A 27,836-nucleotide genomic window follows, 5' to 3' on the forward strand; every position below is an offset into this window, starting at 1 on the left:
GTTAGGAGTCAAGGAAGAAACCCCAGGATGCCCAGCTTCTGGCTTCTGCTCTCCTTTTGGCCTCTAAGGGCTGCCTTTTGGACAGTTTCTTACCATGAAAGTCTCCACTGCCAAATACGCACTACCATCATCCCAAGGGAAACACTGCCCAAGGGGTTCCTACAGGTGTGAGGGCCACCTCCAGTGACTTCCTTTACCCCCAGCCTAAAGCCGGGCTATCAGTGCCCACCACAGCTGGCCAGGGAGGCTTTGCTAGCCTCACTTTATCTCACTTACTCCATGTGCTGACTTCAGAGGTCCACTCAGGAACCAGCCCTACTCACTACCTATTTGAATCTTACCATCTCCTTGCAGTGGAACAGCCCTCAAACTGGAACAGGTAGGAAAAAGAGGAAGGGGGATGGAGAGGGAGCCCCCTGAAAGTTTTGAATCCTAGGTGTGCCCAACTGTTGAGCCCTTCTGAACTATGGGGGAAGGAAGGCCAGAGAGCAGCCTGAGCTCACCTAATGGAGGACCTTCCTCACAGGGGGAGCTGCCCTACAATGGAGGGGGCTGTCTGGGAAAGTGGTGAGCTCCCTGTCATTGGAAGTGTCTAATCACTGACCAACAGTTAGTTCTGGAGACCTCCTATGCCTAACCTGCCCATTCTGCAATTGGTGCCTCCTCCAGGAAGCCCCCCTGGGTCTCAGAAGTCCTCCCAGGAGTTCTCACCTGGAGAGGCAGCATGATGCAGTCAGTGACAACTTGGGAACCTGACACACCTAGGTTCATTACCTGGTTTTGTCCACGTCTAGCTGGATGGTCTTGGACAAGTTGCCTAAGTTCTCTGCTCCTCAGTTGTTTTATCAATCAAATGGGCCTCATGACTGAAAAAGGTGAGGGGTAGAGCTGAAAGGGTTGAGCCGAAGGCTCACCTTGCCCACTCATACCTCTGCCTTGGCTGGCGCTGAGGGACTCTTGGAAAACTGAAGGAAAGATGGCTCCGTTTTGGGAAGCAGAGTGCGCAGGGCAGTCCCTGAGCTGGTTCAGCTTTGTGGGCCGCAAAGCAGCGCCGATCTTCCAGGCTCTCTGGGGAAATGCTGCCGGCTGCCCGGCCGCATCAGTCCATCAGCCGTCACATCCTGGCCACCCTCCTGGGACAGCCTCCTCCCTCACAACTTCATTACTGACAGGTTTGCTCTGTCCCCGAAGGGCCATTTTTCCATCCCGGGAAGGAGAGGAAATGTGAAATGGAGTTAGCTGGAGTAGGGCCTCCCTCGGGCCCCATTTTTCAGCCACGGCTGGTGGAACTGACAAGTCCACGGCGAGACGTTACGGCAGATGGAGAGCCACTCGACAGCTTCATGCACATCACCGGCCCAGCCCGCCCGCTGCCTCGGGACACGGCTGCCCAGCAGGTGGGCTCCTGGGCTGGAATCTCTCAAAGCACAAGGGACACTGTAGCAGAGTGCTGGCAGCCTTCACGTTACACACCGATCGCCTACGAGTCGGTATTTATTCAGGGACGGTCAGACAGGTGACGAGGACCTGCTCTTCTTAGCTCCCAAATGCTTGGGTCCCGAGGCTTAGAGTAGTGAGTTTAAAATCAATCAGAGACTCTTTCTGACAGTGGAATGACAACTAGTAAAACTGGAAGAAATGGCAGAATTAGAAAATCATTTGGCAACTATCATCATAATAATTGTTTCAAGCAAGAGACGTCAATGGAAGCCAGTGGGTGAAAGTTGGAGGAAAACAGAATATTGGCAGAGTCTCAAAGTATCTCCCCACAAGTTATTTCTTAATTACTAAGGGAAATCTCATAACTTTACAGTGGAGAATCTTGGCAGACACTGCCTTAACCAAGTAATCACAGTTAACATCACCAGTCATGAGACGAAAAAACAGCCCGACTCCTGGTAGGATGCACAGAGAAGGGCACATCACCACCAAACGCATTCAACCTGAGTCTCATCATGAGGAAAGACCAGAGAAACCCAAATGGCAGGACCTTCTCCAAAAATAACTGGTCATTCTTATAGAAAGTCAATGTTATGAAATACAAAGACTTGGGAACTGTCCCCAGATGAAAAGAAACTAAAGACACATGACGACTGAATGGAACCCATGGTCTAGGATCCCTGGAGTAACAGAAGGACTGTAGAGTAGATAACAGTATTGTATCAATGTTACTTTCCTGGTATCGATCATTGTATTGCGGTGATGAGAACAAATGTCTTTATAAAGAAACACTGTGAAGCCTTCAGCAGTAAAAAGACATCATTTCGACAACTTACTCTCAAACAGTGCAGAAAAAAATGGATATGAGAGAGAGAAAAATAAAGCAAATGTGGTAAAAATGTTAATATTTGAGGAATCTGAGTGAAGAATATGTGGACATTCTTTGTACTATCCTTACAACTCTTCTGTGAGTCTGAAATTTGGTCAAAATAACATTTTAAAAAATGAGTAGGATTTGGTTAGAAGGGGAGACGTGGAGAGACATTCCCGAAGAAACACCAGACTCAACAAAAGCTTGGCGGCAATTTTTCTTAGGGCATTTCCTTATGTACCAGGCAAACCAAATAATATGCGATAAAACTGACCACAGAAGGCCCTGCTTGACGAGCAGCAGGAAAAACTCCAGAGAGCCTTGACCCCTGGGGTGGCCCAGCCAGAGGTGAACACAGAGCTCACTGAACATTCATGTCCTCAAGACCCATGGGAAGTTCTTAAGGGAATTCAAACATCTGGGCACAATTTGAAGGGCAGACAAACTCCTACATCCCTGAGACACAGGCATGGATGGACCCCAAGCACACCCATCATACACAAGTCAGCTTGCCTTTTTGGACATAACTTGCAGGGCTGAGCTTCCCAATGCAAGACTCTGTTCTCCTGTGGGAGCCTGTATGGCACCCGTAGGAGACCCAATTCCTCAAGGAGTGGGATAAAGAATTTTTTTTTATTCTTATTTTACACCTGTGGAAAAAGGAGGCAGTTTAATGGGCTCGTCACAGGCTTGCGTACCTTTTTTAGATTTGAGAACTCTTGTCACAGTAATATACAGGGTGGGACAAAAGTAGGTTTACACTTGTGAGTACGTGAAACAGAGTTTATTCTTGGATTATTATGTATTAATTACTGTATTATTTTCCTTACGAACAACTGTAAACCTACTTTTGCGCCACCCTGTATCATCTTGTAAACAACCTTGGGAATTTAAAAAAATTTGCCATTTTCCATGGTATACAATAAAGAAGTTATTTTACGTAAAACATGGTTTTTAGATTGATGTTATTGGGAGCAAATTATAAGGTTCATGTTTAATATGATCTTTAATAACATCCACAAATAAAGGCAAAATTTAACCTTCTTCCACTTATCAAGTAATGCCTCCTCCTTAATTTATTGTAAATGAGTTATGAAAGCAAAACATGATTTTCTACAAAGACATTTCAAAATGACATATTACCATTACATTGTGGCTTTGGAACTAGATACACGCTAACATGTAGGCTAGAGTTTGACTATATAAGGCAGAGAAAGAAATGAAAAGCAAAAACTGATTTCCTGGCCCACTGTTTGGAATTCTTGAATTTTATGTTTGTTTGCTTTTTTTGAAATAAAAATCAACTGGCTTGTTTTAGTAATTTTCTTGCTTTGTTTCTAAATGACGAGACCCGAGAATTTTCAGGAAGCGCTTGCAATCACTTCTGCCCAAATAGCAGGGCCTGAGCGTGGAAGGTCTTGACTCCCTGCACACAGATCGGGATGCCAGCCGGGGGAGGGGGACTCTGCAGGCACCGGCAGCTGCCCTCAGCACTCTGAGCAGATGAATGTCTGCTGGGATTCGGGCAGAGCACCGAGGGAAATGTGCAGATTTATTACCACTTGTATGTTCCTTGTGAGCCAGCCTTTTAATATCAGGGTTCTTTAATGCTTCCTGCTTTAACCAACTGTCCATTATGGGTAAAAATTAAATATTTGTCTAAGGATAAAAATAATTCCAAACTGCGTAATGGTCAAAACCACCAAAGTGGCTGAGTGATGGGCTGGCCAAGGGGCTGAGTCTTGGGGTGCTCTCTGATCGCGGTAAGCCCGGCGTTCACTCTGCCCACATGGGCGGAGTCTACACAGTGTGGTTCTAAAGGTGAAGAGAAACCACTGGTGAGTGTGTAGGGGGTGGTAATAGCCTGACTCAGGCCAGCCATGGCCTGCGTTCAAGTCAGGATCCTGTCACCTCCTCACTGTGTACCCCAGAGCAAGGCTCTTATTGGTCTGTGCCTCAGTTTCGCACTTGGGAAATGGTAATAAGGGGTATTGCTAAGGTTCTGAGGATTAAACGAGCTTCACTTGGCCAGTGCCTGACACAGAGCAAAGGCTGGGTGAGGAGCTCCTGCCACTGCTGCCATCACTTTACAGGGGAAACAGCAGCTGTGACAAGTTAGGACGTTGGGTGCAGTGCTCTCCCCTCCCCCTCATGTGAACCCCGAAGGCCTGAGCCCAGAAGACACCTCCTCTGGCATCCCCAGGGTCCCGTAGCCAGCCTGGCCTCTTCCATGGGACCTCAGGTTCGCAGCTCCACTGTGGGGAGCTTAGAAATGTTTGGATTCTACTGCTTGCCTCCGGGAGAGGCTTAAAGCCTTGAATACCCGAGGGAGGTCTGAGGGTTGTGCTTCACCCTGCCTGTCCCCTCCTCCCCGAGTGTGTATACCAGCCCCCCACTCAATACATCCTCTCTTGGGTCTCAGCTGCTCAAGTCTACCCCTTGGGGAACCGTCCTGATCAGCCAGCGCATGGTAAATGCTGTCTGTCCTTAGCATCGTTCCCTAGGGTTGACGGTCAGTATCCACATGTTTGCACCCGTGTCCACAGCTCATGCCTGCAGGGCAGGCAGGACCACGTCTTGTTCTCCTGCCCCTGCCAGGCTCACTCCAGGAAGCATCGGGCTCCCCTGGAAATGGAAGTGCAGGTTCTTACTGTGGGGCTGTGGGAAGAGGTTTCTGAGCTGGGGGACGAGGAGGATTTTTGGAGGCCTGGGAGTCAGGCCTCAGGAGGCCTCGGTGCCCCAGATTCACTGGCTCTCTGCTCCCTTCCTGTGCCCAACAGGGCCCTGAAGGCAGGCGAGGGGGAGGCGATGGTGCCAGGGGGACAGAGTCTCTCGGCACAGCCCAGTAAGCCCATTCCTGTGAGGTGGGAAACCAAGGTGGGCTTCTACTGGTCCGGGTCTGGAGGGCAAATGGTGTGGTTGAGGGTAGGGTGGGGCCGGTGCTGGCAAAGGTATGGGGTTAGGCCCAGGGATGGGGGGTTCATGCTCTCATTTCTGGTGGCACTTTAGACCCACTGAGTACCCACCGCCTGGCAATGAGCATTGAAAAAGAGGGAGGGGCAAAGTAACAGGGAACTCCGGCTGGAAAGGTGGCCACCAGGCTCCACTCCAGCTCTGTTGCTACCAGCGTCACTGGGTTACTGAAAACACCTCTCTGGGCCCCAGTTCTTTTTTATAGAAACAACAATGACTGTAATAATGAATGGCACTTGACTGGCACTTTCTATGCCCAAGGCATTGTTCTAAGAATACAAATTAACCGATTCAATCATCCCCACAACTCTGTGGGGTAGGCAGCAACATAATTACCCTCATTTTTAAAGCTGAAGGAACAGGCATAGGGAGGTTAAGTAATTTGCCCAGGTCACACAGCTAGAAAGCGGGAAATTGGGAGAGGCCAGGCTATTCTTCCAGGCTTGGCAGAGAGGTGGGGGCTAGCAATCCATTAAGCTCTCACATTGTAATATTTCTATAACTCGTGAGTAATCTTTTAATGGTCTGTTTTTGGCTGCCCTGGGCTTCCAACTGGCCACAGGGGGAGAGAGCAGGCTGTTGAGTCCACTACCTTCTGAAGCCAGAGCTGCTCCGCTCTCTGCGGACACAAAACAGTCATGGCAGCCAAGGGCAAGGACCTCAGTAGCATGACACCCTGACTGGTGGTTATCAAACCCTTCCCACTCCTGGTCATCCTGCCACAAAAGCCATGGGGCCGGCCCAGACACCCGGCTCAGGCAGCACGTCTGCCCTCTCAGGCACAGCAAAAAGGCTGGAATTTCCATTTAATTTTATTTATAATTATGTAAAATATTTACATGGTTCCCAAGCCAAATCTGCAAAACAAGGTCTTCAGGGATATCTGCCTTCTCCTCCTCCCATTTTTGCCCCTGGAAATAACCACTTTATTGGTTTTATGGTTTATTCATCCTTTATCTTTTTAAAAAATTAAATTTATTTTTTCTTTAAGTATAGTTGGTATACAATCTTATATTGGATATATTAGTTTCAGGTGTACAATATAGTGATTTGACATTTTTATACCTTACCCCACTAATTCTAGTAATAAATCATCTCACTGTATAAACTTATCACAATATTATTAACTAAATTCCCCTTCCCTTTTCACCTATCCCCCACCCCCTCCTTTCTGGTAACCATCCCTTTGATCTCTGTTTCTCATTATTTTTAATATAATGTGAATATATATTGACAGCTGTCTCTCTCTCTCTCTCTCTCTTTTTAAATATATCTTTATTGATTCCAGAGAGAGGAAGGGAGAGGGAGAGAGAGAGACAGAAACATCAATGATGAGAGAGTCATTGATCGGCTGCCTCCTGCACACCCCTGACTGGGGATTGAGCCCAGGCACGTGCCCTGACCGGGAATCGAACCGAGATCTCCTGGATCATAGGTTGATGCTCAACCGCTGAGCCACACCGGCCAGGAGACAGCTGTCTTTTTAGGGAAAAATGATAGCATGTTACATGCCCTTTTTCCACTTTCCTTTTTTCTTTCCCAGTTAATATTATTTAAGGTCATTTATTTCTCTCTGCTGTTTATTTTAGGGATGGATGTTCCTCCTTTCCGGTAAGGAGGTAACAGTCCCTGGAATTCCATGTGCGGCAGCTTACAAGAGAATGGAGTGTTCTGGGTTTTCTTCCTGTTCTGAACTTCTGGAACTCCCTGATTCTTGGTGATAGGCAGGATGGGGCCTTGCCAAATGCTATAAATATCAGGATGGGAGCTGGAGATCCAGGTTACAGTCTGGCTCTGTCAAGGTCAAGTGCTTAACCTTGGGGAGCCCCATCTTGCTGCAAAACTAGAAGCCTGGACAAGATGATGTCTCTGAGTTGTGGAGTAGATGCTGCAGGTCTCTAGGAGGAGCACGCATGGAAGATGCCCTGAACCTGTTCTTGGCAAAGCCAAGGAAGTAGCCAACCCCCTCCTTAGGGGAAAGTGATAAAGATAAGTTTCATCAAGCGACAGCCTCACACTCATCACCAGCTTCTTTGTACCCGACACAGGGTTTCTGGGTATATGCAGCCATGTGGTGGCTGATGGAGACAGCTGTGAGCAGGAGGTAGGCGTGAGCATGCAAGGCAGGGGGTCAGCAGGGAGCAGCCAGCGAAGCAGGTACGGTTTTCGGGAGCTCACCGAGGCCAGTGGAGTGGGACAGCAGGTGACCAGGATGGCAGAGGGCTTTAAGGAGGAGCGAGCCCCTGAGGCCGGCTATCCCCTTCCTGCCTGAGGCTTCACCAAGTCACCTTCCCCAGGAGGGCCATCTGGAGCCCGAGGGCTCACTGGACACATTGGTGCAGGTCCAGAAAGTTTCTGAGACACGAGGGTTGCTTTTATTCTTTTTTCCATGGAGAGTATTTCAGATCTGGAGCCACCCATTCTGTATGTTTTTCCTTCTCTCCCCACATCCCCAAACACAACTCACACATATAAAGGCAAGAGGCCAGGAAATAAATATGCCAAAAAGAAAAATTACTGGAAGTGCAAGAAAGAGCAGAACTCTGAGCCGTCCCAAAGTGGCAGCCTGGGTGGAGCTGTCCACCGAGCTGCGCATCACACATTCCAGCTCCAGGGCCTCTCCCGAGCTCCATCCGCAGCCCTGACTTCCGCTGCGTGCAGCTGGAGGCAGACAGGGCCAGAAGCCCGGGGACACTGTGGGATCTGCTGAGTGGCCCAGAGCATGCCAAGAGCAGGACAGCTGGCTGCAGAGCCTGGAGGGGCACAGGCATCCATCCAACCCCCTTCACCTTCCTTCTCAGATGTGAAAGACATCATCACCACGCTCATGAACCACAGCCCCGTGGGGCCATCCAGGAAGGAACGTGGGAGGGGAATCCACTTTCTGCCCTGGCCGGGTCTTGACTCAGTGTATCTTGGAAGAAAGAAGATGAGGTCTGAACGCTCCCACCCAGGGGCGGCTTGGTAATTGCAGGTTTTCATAACACTCCGGGGAGGAAGTCGCTGCCATGGAGAAGCTGGGGAAAAGGCTTCGTGGCAACTGTTCCCAGGAACAAGGCCATCCTAACCACCAGACCACCCTGGTGTGTCCTTTCTGACTCTCTCGCTTCCCCGGACTCACAGGGTCACAAGCCCCCAGACTCCCCCAAAGCCTCCACTCTCCCTCCACAGGCAGGCAGGGGGTGTTCCTGTCTCCACCTCATCCAAGGGTGGGGCTCCCAGCGAGGACCCCAGGTGAAATGGGAGCACCTACTCACTCACCAGCCCTAAGCACCCCTGGGTAGGAGAATGTCTCAAATTCTGATCACAACCTACTTTGACTAGGGAAACTTCATCACCAGCAAACACTCTGTAGACTCCAGTCTAAAAGGCTGAGAACTGAGCTCTGGGACTTGAGCCAAAAGTCCGAGGCTGCCTTGGACACACTAGGAAATGCAGAGTCTGTCCAGGTACCCTCTCCTGACCTCGCAGCTTCTCTCTTCCTCCAGCTTCCAATCTCATCTCCTTCTCTCCCCTGCACCGTCATCCATGTGCCATGTGCCTTCCAATCATCTGCCTTGGCACTTGCTGTCCCCTCCAGTGACGTCCTCTCCTAGCCTGGGCGTATGCATACAATGAGGTATCTTAGACCCTGGGTGGGTCTAAGCTCTTCACTGGTTTTTTAGGCCCTCGGCAAACGGCCCACCTCTCTGACATGCACTCATCTTGGACCCTGGGCAGCATCCTCTGCAGCCAGGCCAGTCTGCCTACTGTCTCTCTACACCATACCAGGCAGGTCCCACCTTGGGACCCTTACCTCTGCTCAGTCACTTTCCAGGAATGAACTTTCCCCCTATCCCCTGCCTGGCCCCACCAAAGAGATGGATCACATTCCTCCTCTTCCAGGAAGGCTTCTTGGTTACTCTGAACCTGAGAACTCTTTCCTTTCTTTGAAGTCCCAGGGTCAATGGCCTGGAATTGTACTATCACACACACACACACACACACACACACACGCACACATGCATACATACACAGACGTATAGATACGCATGCACAAACACACATACCACACACATGTACATATGTGCACACACATACATGTACACAAATGTACAAAACAAACACCACACACATGCACCTCCCCCACCAACACTGGCAACAGGTGTTGCTCCCACCATCTGGGGATCCTGAGGTAGGGGAGGCCAACACTGCAAAGTTTTTGGCCTCTGAAAGAAAATTTCCCTCCCAGAATGATGCCCATGTGACAAACAGGGTGCAAACGAATCTCAGTGAATCCTGGGATTCAAACAACTTTAATGTAGTTAATCTAACACCAACTCTTTGACCACAGCAATGCTTGAGGGGGGCAGCCCTGCCCTATTTCTGGTGGGCAGTCATTGCCAGAATAAGGGGCAGCTTTAAAGGTTTCCCTGACTCCCAGCCCCAGAGGGAGGGGCCAGGCATCAGGCCTCTCCTTCAGCTGGGCTCCTCCCCCTGCTGGCTGGTCTCATCCGGGATTTGAGCCAGGGCTCCCAGGGCAGGCTCAGTGGAGTATGAAGAACCCAACATCCCTAATGGCCTTGCAGAGAGCAAACCCTGCCTCAGGGGGAGCTGGCCAGCTCTACCTCCAAATCCCCCCTATATGGGACCCCACATTGCCACCACCTCCATCAGAATTAAGACAGGCCAAAGTGCACGGAGGTGTCTTAGGATGGGACTATACCTTTACAGAGAAAAGCTTCACTGAGACCCAGCCCTGAGAGGCAGGAAGAAGAGGGGGATTAGTGGTGATTTCCAGGGAAAGGGGGCTGTGAGGGGGAGTTGGGGTGAGCATTCTAAGGTAGGCTGAGGGCAGAGCAGAGCTGGAAGTGTTCCCCACAGGCAAGGCCCAAAGGAGACAGGCAAGCCGACTTCTTTCTCAAGGCTGCTCTTAAAAAACAAAAAACCTTAAACAGACTCTGAGAGAAGTTTCTTTCCCCTCACCACTCCCAGGTGCTCTGAGGTGGGACAGTGTGGGTGAAAAAGGGGCATATTTTCCCTGTGGAAAGGAATCTGGATACTCCAATATCTGGACCAGCCTCAGATCTGCAAGATCTTGAGTAAATCATGTAACCTCTCTGGGCCTCACCTGTATCACCCTTATAATGGGCACACTGGCACGTGTCTTATCTGCCTCTCAGGCTGGCTGTGGGATTCTATGAAAGGCTGTGCAAGACATCTTTGTTTATGTTATTAATATTTGTATTTGTTGCTCTCCTTCCCAAGGAAGCCATCCCTGTCGATGTCTGACAGATTCAAGTATTTCAATATGCTTCCAATTAAAGCCCAAATTTTATAATCATGGAGATTATAGAGTTTAAGGGAAAATAAGTGTATGTCTTGGAAAGTTCCCTTTTCCTAGAACTACCTGATGGACCCCCTGAAGGACAGGTATGTTCTGAAGTTCAGGAAATAGCATCCTCTGGCTTAAAACCTTCCCCAGGGACAGAACATTCTAAATCTTACTCCAATGTAGAGAGGAACCATGGACAAGTAGGATGGACATATAGAGGGAGGACATATAAGGAAAGCACTCTTGGAAAGATTTGAGTTGAACCAGAAAATAGGGTGAACAAAAAAACCCCTAAACCCAGCCAAAGCTATTAGAGGATTTTACTAGATCATTTAAAGTGGAAAAGAAAGAGCAGTGACACAGGAAAGGAACTAGAAACAGATAAAGACACCCCCAATGGTCCCCATACTCTGACAGTCACATCCTTGTGTAGTCCTTTCCCACACTGTACCTGGGTTAGTCTGTGTGACCAATAGAAGGAATATGGCAGAAGGGATGGTATGTCACTTTTGAGATTAAGTTACAAAAGATATGGCAGCTTCCATCTCTCTCTTTCTCAGATCTCCTTCTATTACAAGCATCCTACAGAGAGGCCCACATTGCAAGGAAATGAAGCCTCTAGCCAACAGCCAGTGAAGAACTACGGCATGCCAACAACCACATCGGTGAGCCTGGAAGTGAGTCCTCCAGTCCTATCTGAACCAAGTCTTTAGATAGCCGCAATTCCCGTCAACAGCTTGACTGCGATCTCATGGCAGACCCTGAACCAGAACCACCTACTTCAACTGTCCCTGGGTTCCTGACCCTCCGATACTGGGTGAGATAATAACTTTTTGAGATTCTCAACTACTAAAAAATTTGGGAGCAATTTATTACACAGCAAGAGTTAACTAATACAGATTTTGGTACTTGGAACTAGGGTGCTGCCATAACAAAAGTCTAAAATGTGGGAGTGGCTTTGGGACTGGGCAGTGGGCGGGAACTGGAAGGATTCTGAGGTAAGCGAAAACCTAAAGTGCCATGAAGAAACTGTTGGCAGAAATATAGACTTTGAGGAGGTTGCTGGTGAGGGCTTTAAGGGAAGTGAGAAATACATTATTGGGAACTGGAGGAAAGAGGAGTCTTGTTATGTCCCATCAGAACGTTTAGCAACACTATCTCCTGCAGTTATGTGAAAAGTAGAAAATGTACCTAATGATTTGAACGATCTAGCTAAGAGATTTCTGGCCAGAGTGCTGAAGGAGGTACTGCTTGGTTTCTTCTTGCTGGGTATAGTAAAATGAGAGAGGGGAAACAGAAGCTTAAAAAAAGGCTGTTACAAAAAAGGAGCCAGGACTTACTAGTTTTGAAGATTCCCAGACCTTCCAGATGACAAACAATGCTAACATTAGGAAATGACTTCTGAGCAAAGATCAAATCCAAGCACTCTCAGGAAAGCATAGTCCAAAGATGAGGCTGAGGGTGTGACTATGAAATCCTTTGTTAAGATTTAAATCCTTTGAAAGATTGAAGGTGGTGCCTCAGAGGACTGTTCAGTTTGGACAAAAAGCTTTAAGATTTTAAATATGTGACTCAGATCTTTTCAATCAAACAACAAAGCTTCAAAGAAGATTAAGGGCATTGTTCTTCCTCAAAACCTAAAGTGGAGAAGGGATGATCTTAAAGAGATTTGTGGGTGGGCCTTTATTTAGTAAAGTAGATCCCAATAGGATTCACAAAAGATCCATGAACTTTTCCAAAGAATTATATCAGTAGAAATATTGGCAACTTGGGCTGGAAGGGACAGAGACTGTATAAAGCAAAAATATGCTGTTTGACATCCAAAATTGTGTGGCAGGGAACTAGCTGAGAAAATGACTCAGCTGCACACATACACTACCTTTCCTAGGAAAGGAAGAATGACGTAGAGGCAGAACCAAGAGCCCAGAGTATTCACTGGGCCAATGACATGACTGTAATAGCATGAGAGACCCTGAGGGTAGAGAGCAGAGCCAAGAGCCATGTAGAATAACTCCTGAAAAGGAGTAGGACTGAACTTTCAACATTTGCTTGGCTGGATTTCAGAACTGCTATGGACCAATGACTTGTGTACTGCTTCTTGTTTCCCTCCTTCTTGAACAGGGACATCTGTGACAGTTACTCTATGCTTGTCCCACAACTGTATGTTGATATTTGTGTGGGGCGCAGGCCCAGAGATCAAGAAGGAGCTATACTTGAGGAGCTGTGCATAAGGAATTGCACCCAAAGAGCCTTATGCATACCTAAACATGATATAGGTGGTAATATTCTAGACTTTGAGCTGATACTGTAATCAAATGGGACATTGGGAGGGGTGAGTGTATTTTGCATGTAGGAGGAATGTGCATCATTGGGGGCAAGAGGGTGGGTTATGATAGCTAGCCTCTAAGATGACCCCAATGATCCTAGCCTTCTGGGATTCACATCCTTGTGTAGTCCCCTCCCACACTGTAACGGGTAGTCTGCGTGACCAGTAGAATATGGCAGAAGTAGAGAATGTCATTTCCAAGATTAGGTCATAAAAATACTGCATCTTCTATTTTGGTGTCTGACTGTCCGCTTGCCTTCTGTCTCTCTTATATCATACTCTGGAAGAAGTCAGCTGCTATGTTATAAGTAGCCTTAAAAGAGGTCCACCTGGTGACCAAAAACTAGTGAGGAACTTACACCTGCCAATGACCTTGTGAATGAGCTTGCAAGCAGACCTCCAACCCCAGTTGAGCCTTCAGATGACTGGAGTCCTGGCCAACAGCTTGAACACAATCTCAAGAGAGATCCTGAGCCAGAACCACCCAGTTAAACTGCTCCTGGATCCCTGACCTTCAGAAACTGTGTGAGATAACAAATGTTCGTTGTTTTAAGCTCTAAGTTTTGAAGTAATTTGTGATACAGCAATAAATAACCAATACAAACATCCAGGCCAAGCTCCATTTCCAGCAAACTAACATTGGAAATGATACTGGCAGTCTCTAAAGCATTCACACCCAACTATAAACACAGGCATGTATACTACAAACACAAATACTGGTGATAAGTTCTCATGTTTGTGTGTCTCTTGGCATTTTACCTGCTTTTAGAGCATCATCTCATTTGAACTGCAAAACAGTCTTAGGAGGTAGATGTCCTCTTTTACAGATGAGAAACATGCCCCAGAGAGTGAAGTCATGCCTTTGAGGTTCCACATCTAGCAAGGAGACCCAAACCAAATCTACATGAGTACACTCAAGGGGCCGCCTACACATTTGGCTGAAACCAGGGCCCTGCAGTGGCTCATGTTATGTGACTTCCAGAAAATGAAGGCTGGAGCAAAAAGGATGTTTGCCTACAGTGGGATGGTTTTAAGCTTTTAGGATCTAAAAGTCCTGCCTTCAAAAAATGCAATCCATCCACCCTCCCTCTATACCCCCCACATGCACTGGCTTTTCAATGTGCTGGACACTCTCAGCACTAGATCATTCTCTTAACTCTAGGTAATCACTGAAGGCTCCAGTGAAACTGCAGACTGCCCTGCCCTGGGCTATCCAGAGTGATTACAGACACCCCAGTTCATAAGGTGGGATGTCAGAGTGGTAAATCTGGGCACAAGAGGGGCTGCTTGAGAGCAGCGAGAGGTGAGGTAGATGAGGAGGCAGAGGTGGTTTTCCCCAGTGTGGGCAGAGCAAACATCACAGTAAAAACATACCAGAGCTTCAGCCAGAAAAGGGTGCCCAGGACTCCCATGCTGTCGTTGAGGGCAGTGGGACAGAACTGTATGGGGCCATGGGAGAGAGCTGGGCTTTATGGACCCTGCCTAGACAGGTCCTGATGATCACCTTCCCTACCCTACTCCTGACCAAGCATCTCCTACCTTCTGGAACATGAGGGCAAAGTCAGAATCCTGCCGTCTGCCTGTCCCACCCTGTCCCCACCCAGCCCCTCCAAGCCAGGGCTGCAGCTCAGTTCAAAGGCACTGGGTTTCCTCCTCAGGGTGGCAGGCCACGCCCTCTGTTCCCTGGCGCCCCCAGCCAGTTTGGAACATGTGTTTGCTGTGGCCACTCGGCCACCAGGCCAAACATGCGCACAGCCCCATATAGCAATTTATTTTTCCTTAAAAACATTTCTCACGTTTTGCTTTGAGTCCACACATGTCTTTCCTGAGTTCAGTGTCAGTCCTGACAAACAGAAAGCCTGAAATTGGATTCTTTGCCCATGGACTCCTCCCCTCGAAGACAAGGCGAGGGCAGCCATATCCCCGAGGGAGGGCTGTACCGTGGACAATGCTGGTGCGGGCGGCTGCTTCTGTTGTGGGCTCATCTGTTCACCTGGAGAGGTGACTCAGGATATGGGGGCTCGCCCTCCCACACCAGTGTCCTGCGCACACTTGGGTGTCCTGCCCATCCCGGAATCCCACAGCCGCTGCACCTGTTCCAGGTGAGCCGGGGAACTCGAGCGTGGCGGGGAAGGCTCTCTCAGTTCGTGCCAGGCTGACACACCCCAGCAATTGTGCGGAAGGGCAGGGGAGATCAAGGGAAGACTAAAAAGAGCTTGGATAGTGCAGGGTGGGGCAGGCAGAACCTGTAAAGGAGAGGGAGCTCCAAGGGTAAGAGTCAGGTGAGGAAGGTCCTAGGCAGAGGGGCCAGCCCCATGCAAACAGGAGTGGGCTTGGCCTGTTCAAGGAACGGAGGGACGGGCGCCTGGAAGTGCAGTGAGCAAGGACAGAACGGGGCGGGAGAGGGCAGGCCTGGCAGGCCTGTCTGGGGAGGTAAGGTATGGTTGGAGTCGGCAGGGGGCTCTGAAGGTCTATTTGAAAGGTTACATGCTTTCTAATAATTCCTCCAAAAACCTCTGCAATATTAATGTGCAGGTGACTATATGTTTTTTAAAAAATAAGTTTTTATTGATTTTAGAGAGAGAGGAAAGGGAGAGGGAGAGAGAGATAGAAACATTAATGATGAGAGAGACATCGATTGCTGCCTCCTGCATGCCCCCTACTGGGGATCGAGCCTGCAACACTCAACCACTGAGCCACACCATCTCTGCAATGGCGGCTATGAATTGTGTCCACCTATGTAGGCCTGTCCACTGTTGGTGCTCGGGCTGTCTGTCTGTCTGTCCAGGCCTACTTGGAAAGAATCGGCAGGAAAGAATCCATTCTGCATTTTGAAGGGCACTAAGATGCCCTCAGGTGCACAGACAGCTGAAGACGATGACATAAGCTGTCACTTGAGAGATGACCACTGGGCACACAGGGGACACCTCGGTCTTAATTTCTCCTATGGGTGTTAAGCACAGGCATCACCTCCGGAGACCTAAGGGCCTATCTCCTTAAGTAATTTTAATTCTGTTGCTGATGTCTTGCCTAATTGAGCCCCTGCATCATTTCTGGAAACCAGGGGCTCCCAAAATACTCCAAACCATAATAGAGGCCACCTTGGCTTCCCCAAAACACATGCATTGGAAGAAACGGCTAAACTTAAATTACTGGGAAGACTCAGAAATAACTTTCAGAGCTCAGGGTAAGTGCTGACTCAGGCAGGAAGGCTCCTTGGTATTTTTAAAACCTGTGCTTGCTTCCCTGCTGGGGAGCCCTGGGGAGTGGAGGGCACCCTCGTGCTCTGGGCCTACCCTCCTGGGGCTGGGGGGAGCTGGCAGCTAGAGGAAGCTCTCCTGGCCAGAGTGCCCTCCTGAGAGCTGCTCACTGTTCTAGAACTCACACTATCCTTTCTCTCACTGGGTGGGCTCCCCACAAACCTCGGAAATCTCTGGGCTGTTGCAGAGACTTCCTAAGTATGTCCATGCATGAATCACCTGGACCAGAGATCTCCAGGCATGACTGATCCGGTGCATAGGTGCAGAAGGCAGAGAGGGAAATCCTGTCTGGTGGGTCTTGTCTAAAATCTCACCATTCATTTGTTCCCTGAATTATGTGCTAGAGTTCTCCTCAATCCTTTTGAAAACAGCAGCCCCCATCCTGCTTTCATCACCCCAGCACATGACTTAATCAGGATGTGTATGTAGAGGGCAGTGAGGGACCCAGAAGAGGGAGGCCAAGCATGCCAAGGAGGGGACTGAAGGAAGTTTTCCAGCAGGAAACTGGGTGATGGCACAGGCTCTGAAGCCAGACTCAGGCTCAGCTATTTCACTTCTGTGTGTAAGTTAGTTTCCTCATCTGTGAAATGGGAATAAAAACAGCATCTTCTTGCCAGAGTTGTCGGAAAGATTATATGAGCTGATATTGGTGAAGGGTTCAGTGTATCTTGACCCTGGATGCGCTTGTTGAATCACTGAGTGGCTTCCAGGTGGGACTGAGGGTGGGCTGGGCTTGCCCAGGGGACTGAGAACCTAGAACTAATGGGATGCACAGACCCCCACCATGAGTAAGGTGGTCCCAGGCAGTGTCCCATCTCAGGCAGCCCGGGCGGTGGGAGTATGGGGGCTCAGCCAGGCACAGCTGGATGCCCAGCATGCAGACTAGACCAGATTTGGTCCTGAAAGACATATACAGGAGCAGCAGACATGGGCCTGCTTTCTGGAACTTTCTGGAGAGGGCGCATGGCCTGGGCTAAAGACACACAGGGCACTGGTTATTTGCAATGTGAGCCCCAACTGGCCTCTGGAATGTCTCATTTGGTCTTTCCCGGCCCCCAGCGCTAAGGAACGGAATATTCCTGGGAAGCACTGTTTTCATCTTTAGTTCTGCACTCTCCCTAATACTTGTGAGAGCTGGAATCAGGAACCCTATTTTATATCTGAGAAAAACCATGAGCAACAGAAGTAAGGGAATTACCCTGGGCCACACCACAGGGATGAAGACCTAGATTTCCAACTGTGGGTACAGTGTTCTCCGCGCACACTGCCCGGGGCATCGGGTCCCATGAGGAAGCACCAGGAAGAAGAGGGGAGTCCTGTTTCCATACTTAGAGCTGGTGTGAGGCTGGAACTTCTTGTGCACCTGCCATCACACGTCACCTCCCAGCATCCCTGCAGGCTACCTATCCATGTCCTTGGGGACAAGAAGAAGAATGGGTCAGGCGAGGGATGAGCAAGTCCTGAAGTCTAACGAGCCTGGCCCAGGCTCGGGCTGCCCGCCATACACACTGCCCCAGGGGCAGAGGCTGGGTGACTTGGGGCCCTCAGAGTCGCATCTTTCCATCTGCTCCAGCAAGGGAGGCAGGGCTGGGGGTTAACATTTGTGGGCTGACCTCTGCATGCCCAACATTTCAGAAAAAGAGACTAAGTCCTTGAGGAGCAGTAAATAAACCAACTCGGGTGCCTGGTTCCCGGTGTCCACTCTACTTCTGTCCCAGGCACAGATCCAGTGGAGATGGTGTTTATGTCTCTATGGTCACTTTCCTAGCCGGCACCCCCCTCCTGCTCTCCTGGCTAATAGACACGCACCCCTTGCCTCTTCCTCAGCCTGCTCCCCTGCCCCCAGGACATCCTCCTTTGCCATCTAGGGTTTGTGGGTCTGAATGAATTCTAATAGCTGGAAAAAGGGGAAGAGAGCAAAAAAAAGAGGAGCCAGGCTCCACTTCCCAGCAGTGGGCACAGACTAGGGGATATCCACTTCAGGGTGGGCAGGCCTGGCACCCAGGTACCCCGCCAAAATGAACAAAATGACCCCAACACAGATGCAGGTCTTGGGCAAGGGACATGAGGGTCCTTCCCTGGGAGAGGGACCCCAGGACCTTGTTTACTTTCCCACAACATGTGACACTGAGAGCAGGTCCTGAGCATGAAGCATGTGCTGGGAAAGAAGGGCAGGAAAGGGGTCACAGGTGAGTCATAGGCTAACCTTGGGGGGCCCTCTTGCCATCTGTTCTGCCCAGGAGCAGTGGGCAAGGTAGGCACTGTCCAAAGGACGATCTGCCCATCATGATTTGCACAAACGCTGGGGTCTTCTCTAGACATAGCAGGGCCTGCACGTCAATCAAACAAGGACCTGGACATCTGGCTTCAAGAAATGAGCTGCTCTTCTTTCCAAGAGAGCCCGCTTGGGGTGGGCGTGGGGGAGGAGGAGAGGAGCCTAAAAATAATTCCTATCTGACTCATTTTGCTTAGAATCTGACAGGGCTGCCTGCCAGGTGGGGGTTTGCCTGTCCCATTTTCTTATCTATCTTTAGCAGGGACATAATGAGGGCAATTTCCTTGCTGGGATATAAAGGCAAACCTCGGGCAATGGAAGCGTGGATCTATCTCCCTGTCCCCTGGGATCCTGATGACAGGATGACAATGATGGTCACTGTGGGGCTGAGCAGTCTGCAGGGCTTCAGGGATGGTGCCGTCCCGGGATAAGGTAAATGAAGCAGCAGTCCCCTCTGTGAAACCCAAGCCCGGTGACAAAGGGCAGAGGAAGGGTCTCCTGCTTCCTCTTCCCTTCCCTGCCATTTCTGCTACCACCACACAAGATAAACTACTCAGGCCTGAAATCCCATCACTCACAACGTGTTCCTTTCCCTTCCGCATCTCTCTCCCTGTTTCAGTCAATTCTGGCTGTTCACAAAATCCTTAAAACACTGAATTAGCGACTACTGAACCATGGTTCCCAGGGGAAATACAGTGTGTGGTTCCTGTGAGCCTCTGCTCATGGCATTTTCTCCAACTGATCAATACATAGCCTGTTTTATGTGTATTTTTGTTTAAAGACACCTTACTTAATATACATTGTTGATTCATTCTACCAGCATTGAACTTCGGGCCAACAGTACTGTAAAGCATGCCTGAATGAAGCTTTATGGAACACACACATTTTCTCCGTAAGGCACATCACAGCCTTCTGGCACTTAGAGGCACGAGACAGCGCTGCAGCTCTACGCTTGGGTGTCATTTTAACCAGCAAATTCACCAACAAAAAAGCACATGAATGCAAAAAACACGGCACTACATAGATCATCAAAAGGACGCTGTGTACAGTATGAGAACTGAAACCAGAAGGCAGAGCATCTCCTTGCTCAACCTCAGCTGGGAATGTGGGTGTCAGGCAACTCGAATATTTCCCCATTCTGTGCACATCCATGAATGGCCACGAAAACACTGTGAGTAGACTGAGGGTTACAAATAAATTGTAGAGAATAGGCAAATCTGCAAACATGGAGTCCACAAATAATGAGGATTGACTGTACTTACAAAAGGGCCACCTGAACAACTCATGTGCAAGAGCTGCTGGAGATCCAGGCTCTGAACTAGGTTAATTCCTGCTCAGTTCCTGGTGGGCAAGACGTGGGACTTAGTTATCTTCATAGGATGAAGGACTCCTGACTAGAGAAGTGATCTGAGGTGCGAAAGGGAACAGCAAGCTCCAGAAAGCAACTGTGACTTAGAGATGGGGTTTGAGGAGGCACTGGGCATCCCCCAGGGTCCTCCCTGTGCACAAGCCCAGATGTAAAGAGGAGGAGGGGTAAGGTGGCTCCCAGAATGGAATAAGCATGGGGCAGAGTTGTCAGGTGTGCCAAGAAGTGGGCTTCACAGGGGTTAATAACAATTCTGAAATTATATTTTTGTGTTTAGAGTGCAGATATCCTGTTTGTTTTTATCAGTGACCTAGATGAGCTTCCAAAATCAAATCTGATGGCTGATACTAATTTTGTCCCTGGAGAAAAAGTCTGACACCAAAGGAGGGTTTGGGCACATGTTGGCAGAGGAAGGGAAGGAGGGATGAGATATTATTTGATTCTATAATAAAGAGAACACTGAGCCAAAAGTCATGGTCAATCATAGCTGCTGGGGGATCTGCTCGCCCCAAAGTGTCCAGCATGTGGCTGGCCCTACAGCACCACCTGGGGACCCAGGGATTGGGTGGAACTTGTCTGGAGTTCTCTGGGCACCCTGCCCTTAGGGAAACTGCCCTGGGCTAAGAGAGCTCCCAGCCCAAGGTCACGCCCCACCCCTCCCTGGGCAGTCCCCATCCGAAGACCAGCGGACATGGGCATATAAAGACCTGCCCCTTCACTCTAAAAAGTCACCCCTACTTCCGAATTGCCTGTAGGGTCAGAACTTCCCACCCAGACAGCACTGCAGCTCAACTCCTCCCTCTGCCCAATCCTGCTCCCTTCCCTTCCGTCGGCTCTATTGATCCCAAGGGCGCTCCTGGGCAAGCATCCTGCCCGTTAATCTTCATCCCAGAGTCAGCTTCCCAGGGAACACAGACTCTGACGGACATTCGTTCATTGCCTCCATTTGTTCATCTCTTCAAATGGAGCAGGGGGGCAGGGCAGGAATAGAGCAGATCCCCACACCCCGGGCAAGGCCTCACTCAAGGTCAGCACAGGCAGGGGGTCAGCAGCATTGTCGGGACTCGGTCTATTCTGAGTCTGCTCCTCTGCCTTGTATCCTGAGGGAAGGAGCTTGAGGCGAGAGACAAACCCTAGTGGCTCCCTTCCGGTCAGCAGGTCTCTAGCTAGGATGGGGACAGAGCACCGGAGGCACGTTGCTCTTTGGGGAGTGCATGAAATACTCATTTAGTACATTCACATCATGAGATGTATAACTATGTCTGGAATCAGTAAACATCTTTGACTAGTTTCCCAGAATAAACAAGTAGTTACCGGTTGTCCAAGTTTTAAGATCATTTCTAAGGAGAAAACCTTTGCACTGTTTCCAAGCTTAACCTTTTTCTGGCACATGAGGAAAAGATATCTACATCTCAATTTTAATCATAGAGCCCCCTGAAGCAGCCCTTGGAATGTGGGAACGGTTTGCAGAGGGCTGCTCTGGAGGGGTGCTCCCCGGCTGGCCCCGACAGAGGGGCAGAGCTTTCAAAGTTGCCAGGAGAAGGAATATTGATCCTGGGTGCCCTGGAAGGGGTGCAAGGCAAAGCTCCCTGGGTTCACAGGCAAACCCTGCACCCTGGAGACCATGAGATGACAGCCTCCCCCGCCTTTTGCCACAGACATCTTCACTCCACTCACACCTTTCATTGTTTCCTCAGGGCCTCGAACCCACTCTGATTTGTGGAGTGAGCTGGTGCTAAGACCACTTCCAGGTACCTTACAAGGATTAGTTTGTTTAAGCTTCCCAATTACTAGACTCATTTTACAGAAGAGGAAATAGAGTTTTCAAGATATGAAGTAATTTGCCCAGATCAGAGTTAGCAAGTATAGGAAGTGGGGTTCACATCCAGTGTCCAATTCCACAGCATGTGCCTCAGACTTCAATAACTGGCAAAGAAAGCAGCAAGGGCACCCCAAACTTCCTGAGAGTCCACCCTGAATTGGGAGATAATGCTGACTTGTGAGAAGACTAGGGCTCAAGAGCCCAGTTTGCAAATTCCTGCTCCAGGCTGTGGGGTATCACAGAAGCTCAGCTTCAGCGACCTGCCTGTGCTGCGGGGAGTCTGCAGCTATTGGACACAGGTCCAGTTACTTTGCAGGAAGACTGAAGGCCACAGTCCCCAGCAGGCATTCCAAAGAGAGCCACAGCGATGCCATAGAGCTGGTCACTCCTCTTAATGTAACATTGCAGCCACACCTCAACTGTGTACCTACTAGCTGCCTGCTCTTGGTCTTTTCTGGGTCAAATGTCCACTTGGGGTTGTAGAGTTGAAAGGGAAAGAAATTTAGAGTCAGTATAGGCAAGTTCAGCTCTGCCACTTCTTAGCTAACATCTCTGGCCTCAGTTATTCCATCTGTTACATGGAGAAACAGTACCTGCACTCCCTCACAACAGAGGGAGAGATCAGAGGCATGGCACAGATGTTGGCTGTGCCCTTTGGCCAACAAACCTGATTCTGGTCACCTCTCCCTCTGCCACCTAGGGAATGCGAGCCTCTTGGTGTGGTTTAAGCTCCCAATACCAGGAAAGTTAACCTATTACATAAAAAGTTTTAGCTATCAAGGCCAAATATAAAGGTCTGGGGCTCAGCAAGGCCACTACTATCCATCATCAGCTGGAAGGTTAGGGTCCACCTGACAATGTTCTGCAGCCATCCCTCAAATGTCAGAATCACATGTCCACCAAGAGGGGCTCAGGGGGCTCTGGCGTTGGTTTCCTGCTTCCAGATAATGAGGTCCTTAAACTATCTGGCTGCTTGCTTTTCTCCTGAAAGGGCCATGCCTGGGACTCCATGGGGGCTGAGTGATGCACTGTACACACAACTTGCTCGATGTGCGTTTATTGCCCTGAATTGCAGGCCTGACCTCTGATGGTCAAGATGTTTGTTCCTTGAGCCTGTCTTTGGTCCAGCTGAGCACGCTCTCCTTCCATGTTGGCTGATAGCCTCTGGTTGGGGCCCTGTAACTCTAGAGGCAGCTGCTCCTCTATATAAATCTCTCGAGTTTACGCGCGAATGTCCCTCCTCTGCAGCCTTCTTGTCCCTGGCCCCGTCCGTCCATTAGCCTCTCCTCGCAGGACATACTTTCCATCCCTTTAATCATCTTTATTGCCTGGCTTTGGACTCTGTCCCGGGTCCACATCCTCTGCGAGGTGTGCTGACCTAACCCGGGCGTTTGTTAACACAAGAGCGGCCCAGCGGAAGGGCAGTTTCCCAGCGCCTGCATGTCACGCTCCTCTTCCTACATTCCTGGGTCATGCTGCTGCTTTCCGGAGGCCTGCCACTGTCCAGGGGACTCCTGCTGAGCTAGGCGACCTGGCCCACAAGTAGAGGTGGGGACCTGGATGCTCAGCCAGGGGAAGCAGGCCAGAGGGTGACCTCTCATTCGGAAGCTTGGGGCTGCCCCACACCTCCAGACAGGCACTCTGGGGACCATGGGGCAAGGGGGAGGGACACCAAGCCTCTGCACCTCCCAACACCACCCCAGTCCCCCTGTGAACCCATTCCCCTTTTAGGAGGGTGCTCCCTACATCTTCCATCTGCCAGAAACCAAGAATTAGCCTCTCTGAAGCTGCACAGAAAAAGGGAACACACACAGCATGATAACCAGGGACGGGGCTTGCTCCAATTTTCCGGGCTGTTTCCCCTTTTCCTGTCACTGCATGAAAGTGCCCAGTGGTTCTGATTTCTAAGCCAGGACTGCCCTTCTCCCAGCTCCCTGTGCATTTACTGTTCTCTGTTTCAGGCCTGCTAAATCCACCAGCTGATGACAAAGCATTCGGGTGCCTGGTCCTCCACCCACCCCAAGCTGGGGCGACCACCCAACACTCTTGTTCACAGTGAGTATGGAGGGGAGGATTGGGGACTTTGGTCAGTCCCAGCTCTGATCTCAAGGAGCTGCACGAGAACAGGCACTTCTAGTTTTCTGAGCAAGGATGTGGGCTGGGCTGTTTTCTTGGCTCTGAGAACGTTCTCTGTTCATGAAAGGTAAAACCACAAGCCTCACCTTTCAGAAGAAATTCCCTCTAGAGGAACACCTCATTTTACTTCCTCAGGCAGGCCTCCTTCCTTCCTCCCTCCTTTTTCTATATTTCCATTCAGAAATCATTTACGCATGTTCTAGCAAAAAATATACCCTAACACCTCCTTTTGCACAAATGGCCACATACCGCAAACATTGGTCTGCACCTGTGGTTTTCCATTTGAAATAAACCTTGAAGACCTTTCTGTGTCAGAAAGCCTTTAAGGAAACAAAGGCATGCCCTCCCAGGATGCCCAGCCTCAGTTGCTTGTTTTTACCCAGGGCTGCCTCATGGCACTTTTTCTGGCCCCTTTATCACCCAGGGCTCTGAACTCAAAGGAGATCCTGGTTTTTGCTTTAGTTTCATGCTCTGCAGGCATCTGGGAGCAGTAGCACGTGCAGGTGCTGAGCTGTGTGTGGCCTGTCACAGCAGAGCTGAGCATGGGCCAGGGACGACTCCCAGTGACTGGGGCGGAGGGAAGATAAATACCCTTGGAATTGTGATCTCAGGAGCCTCCTGGAGGCCAAGTCTCAAAACACGTGCTGGCTAGGTCCTTGCCCCTTGGACAGTGGAAAGAGCATTTCTCCTCCTGAACTGCAAAACCTGCCCTGGACTCCTGAAGGCATTCATTCCGGGGGCCAACCAAGAGAAGCACAGCTGCCCAACCCGTCACCAACCCCACGTGCCGACCTCACAGGTATCAGCTGGTGACCGGGCAAAGCAAAACACAGACCAGGAGCGACAGAACTGTAGATGGCCGACAGAGGAAAATAAACCCCGAAGCTCCAGACGTAGTCTCTCCTACCTTCGGTCATTTCTTCTCCTCCGGAACAGCTTCTTCGTGTGCGCAATCTCCACTTCGTGGGGCATCGGGTGGTAGCCCTGGGGTGTGGGGGAGGAGGGGGCATCGTTAGCAACTTCTGAAAGAGCGTAAGAACTTCTGGGACCAAACTAACGATAACAACATCTATGACAAAAAGAAATGGAGCGTTTGGAGAGACTAGACTCTGACCACCAAAGCAAGACTGAAAAGTGAAAAATACTAGAGTGAATGAATTTCCCACCAAGCGATGATGCTGGAATTACAGGATCAAAAGCAGTAGGGACACAAAGGGGACCTTAGAATTCGTCGTATCCAATCACTCAAATTACAAACAAGACTGCTCAGGTCCAGAGAGGTGAATGAGTAGTTTGAGGTCTTGCAGAGTTTGCAACAGAGTTGGGACCACATCCTGGATTCACTGGCTGTACAACTGACAAGTTACTTCTCTAACATCAAGCTCCCTGACACGACAGGAATGTTAGTATCTTCTTCTGTGAGCTGTTGAGAGGATCAGGAAGAGACAGTGCCCTGGTAAGCCCTGAGCCACACGCAGAGGGAACGTGCTAGAACCCAGGTCTCCACATCCTAGTCCAGGACCCCTGTGTACTTGTACCCAAGACCTTCATTCCTTATACTCTTGGGGAGCAGTTAGGGGGAACATGCAAATAGCTAAGTGCCTTTTAAAATTTTAAACTATTGTCATCATGACAACATTTGTACATTTACTTCATGGTTGGTGAGAGATCTCTGCTTTATAAGTGGGGCTGATCCCAGAAATGCCTGGCTCCAGGCAGAATTATTTGCAGAAGCTGGGCTGATGGCCAGCTCTGTTCTTACCACCTCCCTCCCCACAGGAAAATGTGTTCTGGTGGGACACGGAGAGAGCACTGCCAATCCACTATGAACAGCCTGGGGCTGGGGTGGGGTGTGTGTGTGGTATCTAGGCCTAGGGGTCTGGGAGGTGGGGTGGAATGGCTTGGGCCTGGGACACCTGGATACAGGCTGACTCAGAATCCACGGGACCTTGAGCATGCCCAGGGTGAGAGAGGGAGTGACAGGGCCCAGTGTTCTGGACAGTGGTCAGTGAGAGTCCATTTGGCCCAACCCCCACTCTACAGATGGGGAGACTGAGGCCCAGAGAGCTGGTACAATGAATTAGAGACAGGCAGTTCTGTGGGGCTGGCAGCCCAGCCTCTCTACGGTGAGGGAAAATGCAGCCTCTGGATTTGAGCTCCATAGCTGAGGTCCCTGTTGGCCCTGGAGGCTCAGAGTTCAGACTTTGATCAAGCTGGGGGGTGGGGTAGACAATGGCAGCTCTGGCTGCACCAGGACTGGCCAGTCTCAGAGAGCTTCCCAGGGGGGCACTGGGAGGGAAACAAGCTCAGGAGGACACAGGGACCCTGGTGTCAGACACTTGGCTTAGACTCCTATTGAGTCCAGGGAGGGAACGACACATTTCAAAATATATTTTAATAATAGTCTCTCCCACCCTGGCTGGTGTGGCTCTGTTGGTTGAGCGTGATCCCATGCACCCAAAGGTTACCAGTTTGATTCTTGGTCTGGGCACATGCCCAGGTTGCAGGTTCGTTCCCCAGTCGGGGTGCATATGGGAGGCAGCCAATCTATGTTTCTCTCTCACACTGATCTTTTTCTCTCTCTCTCCCTCTCCCTTCCTCCCTAAGATCAATAAAAACATATTTAAAAAAATATAATAGTCTCTCCCTCCCACCCTATCTTGCCTCTGACAATGCAGTAAAAAAGACATAAATGAATTCCCGGCTCCAGGCAGCCACAATGGGCCTCTATTGCTTTAGGATGTGCTTTGTTCAACGGTTTTCTCAAAGGATATTATTTGCTTTCTTTAATACAAAACACAAACAAGGAAAAACACCAAGTCTTCCCCTCTCGTTTCCCCTCTCCCACCGGACCAGATCTCCCCTGGCCTCTTCCCTCCCTCTCTCCCTCCCTGGCCTCAGGTCACTGCAGGAACACACTGGGTGTGCCCAGCAGAGACAATGGAAGGAAGGAGAGGCTCCATCTCAAGCTGGTGGCCTGGGATCTCAGCTCCAGGCCAGGGAAGAGGGAGCTGTCCACAACTCTTGACCCTCCACGAGCCCAGGAGGTGCCAGCTGCCCCTGTCTGAACCTCAGAGTCCTGACCTCCTCCCTGCCCACAATGGCCAAAGCAGGAGGGAGCTACCCTGGGGCCCTACCTCATGGAGTCCTAACTCTCTGCCAGGAGTCCGTGTGGCCCAGTGGGCATGCGGGGCTGTTCAGGGCTTCTAAATAAGCCACGGCTGAGACCTCTGCGTGCATCCATTCATCCCCCAAATTAATATATATGCATGTGCATATATAAAATGTTTTAATAGCTAAAAGAATGGCTCTGGAGCTGAACTGTAACATTCAGTCTGGCTCTTCCTGGCTGTGTGACTTTGATTAACTGACTTAATCTCTACATGCCTCAGATTCCACACCTGTAAAATGAAGAAATAATAGCATCAGCCTCCTACGGTCCTTATGAGGGTTAAAGTAATTGATAAACATGTAAAGAACACAGAATAGTGCCTCAGTAAGTATCTCAAGTGTCATTCTCTTCCTCCTCCTCATCATCACCACCTTGCCCGTGATCCCGACACTCAGGGCTGTGTGCCAGGACAAACAGAGCTATTGGTCCCTGTCCTCGTGGAGCTCCCAGTCTTGGCAGAAAGAGTCCAGCAGAGGAGGAGGGTGTGGGAAGCCCAGGTCAGGGAAGGCAGCGGGAATGAGCTGAGAGCCTGGTGGCCCAAACGGCGTGCTGGGGAAGGACAGAGTAGTTCCACTTATGATTCTGGGAAGGAAAATAAACTGGCATCTCCAGGCCTGGCCAGGGGAGACGGTGTGCCAGCCTTTCCCCAGAGGCCCCTCCCTGCTTCTTAGGTAGGAAATATCTGCCCAGTGGAGGCGAAATTGATCAGGCTTGTCAGAATTATCCTTAAAAGTATAGTGGCCTTTGCTCTAATTCTTTACTCAACAAGTCCTCCCACTCCCTCCAGGCTTTTGGAAGAGCTGCATGTGGACGTCAGTCCAGGTAATGTCAGTCCAGACAGGAACCTTCCCTACCCTCTGCCACAAACGACAGCACCGGCC

General features: G+C 50.0%; 1 protein-coding gene across 8 annotated transcripts in view; it reads right to left on the reverse strand.

The window, feature by feature from the left end:
* CTIF (cap binding complex dependent translation initiation factor) overlaps window positions 1-27,836 on the reverse strand; it is a 248,619-nt gene that overhangs the window by 98,312 nt on the left and 122,471 nt on the right. For all 8 annotated transcript variants that reach the window (XM_081148375.1, XM_081148374.1, XM_081148376.1 and 5 more), the window contains one exon: window positions 24,691-24,767. In XM_081148375.1, the coding sequence (XP_081004501.1) occupies window positions 24,691-24,767 (77 nt within the window). The remainder of the gene's footprint in view (window positions 1-24,690; window positions 24,768-27,836) is intronic.

This window comes from Miniopterus schreibersii, assembly GCF_964146895.1.
Source record: "Miniopterus schreibersii genome assembly, chromosome: 10".
Classification (NCBI taxonomy): domain Eukaryota; kingdom Metazoa; phylum Chordata; class Mammalia; order Chiroptera; family Miniopteridae; genus Miniopterus; species Miniopterus schreibersii.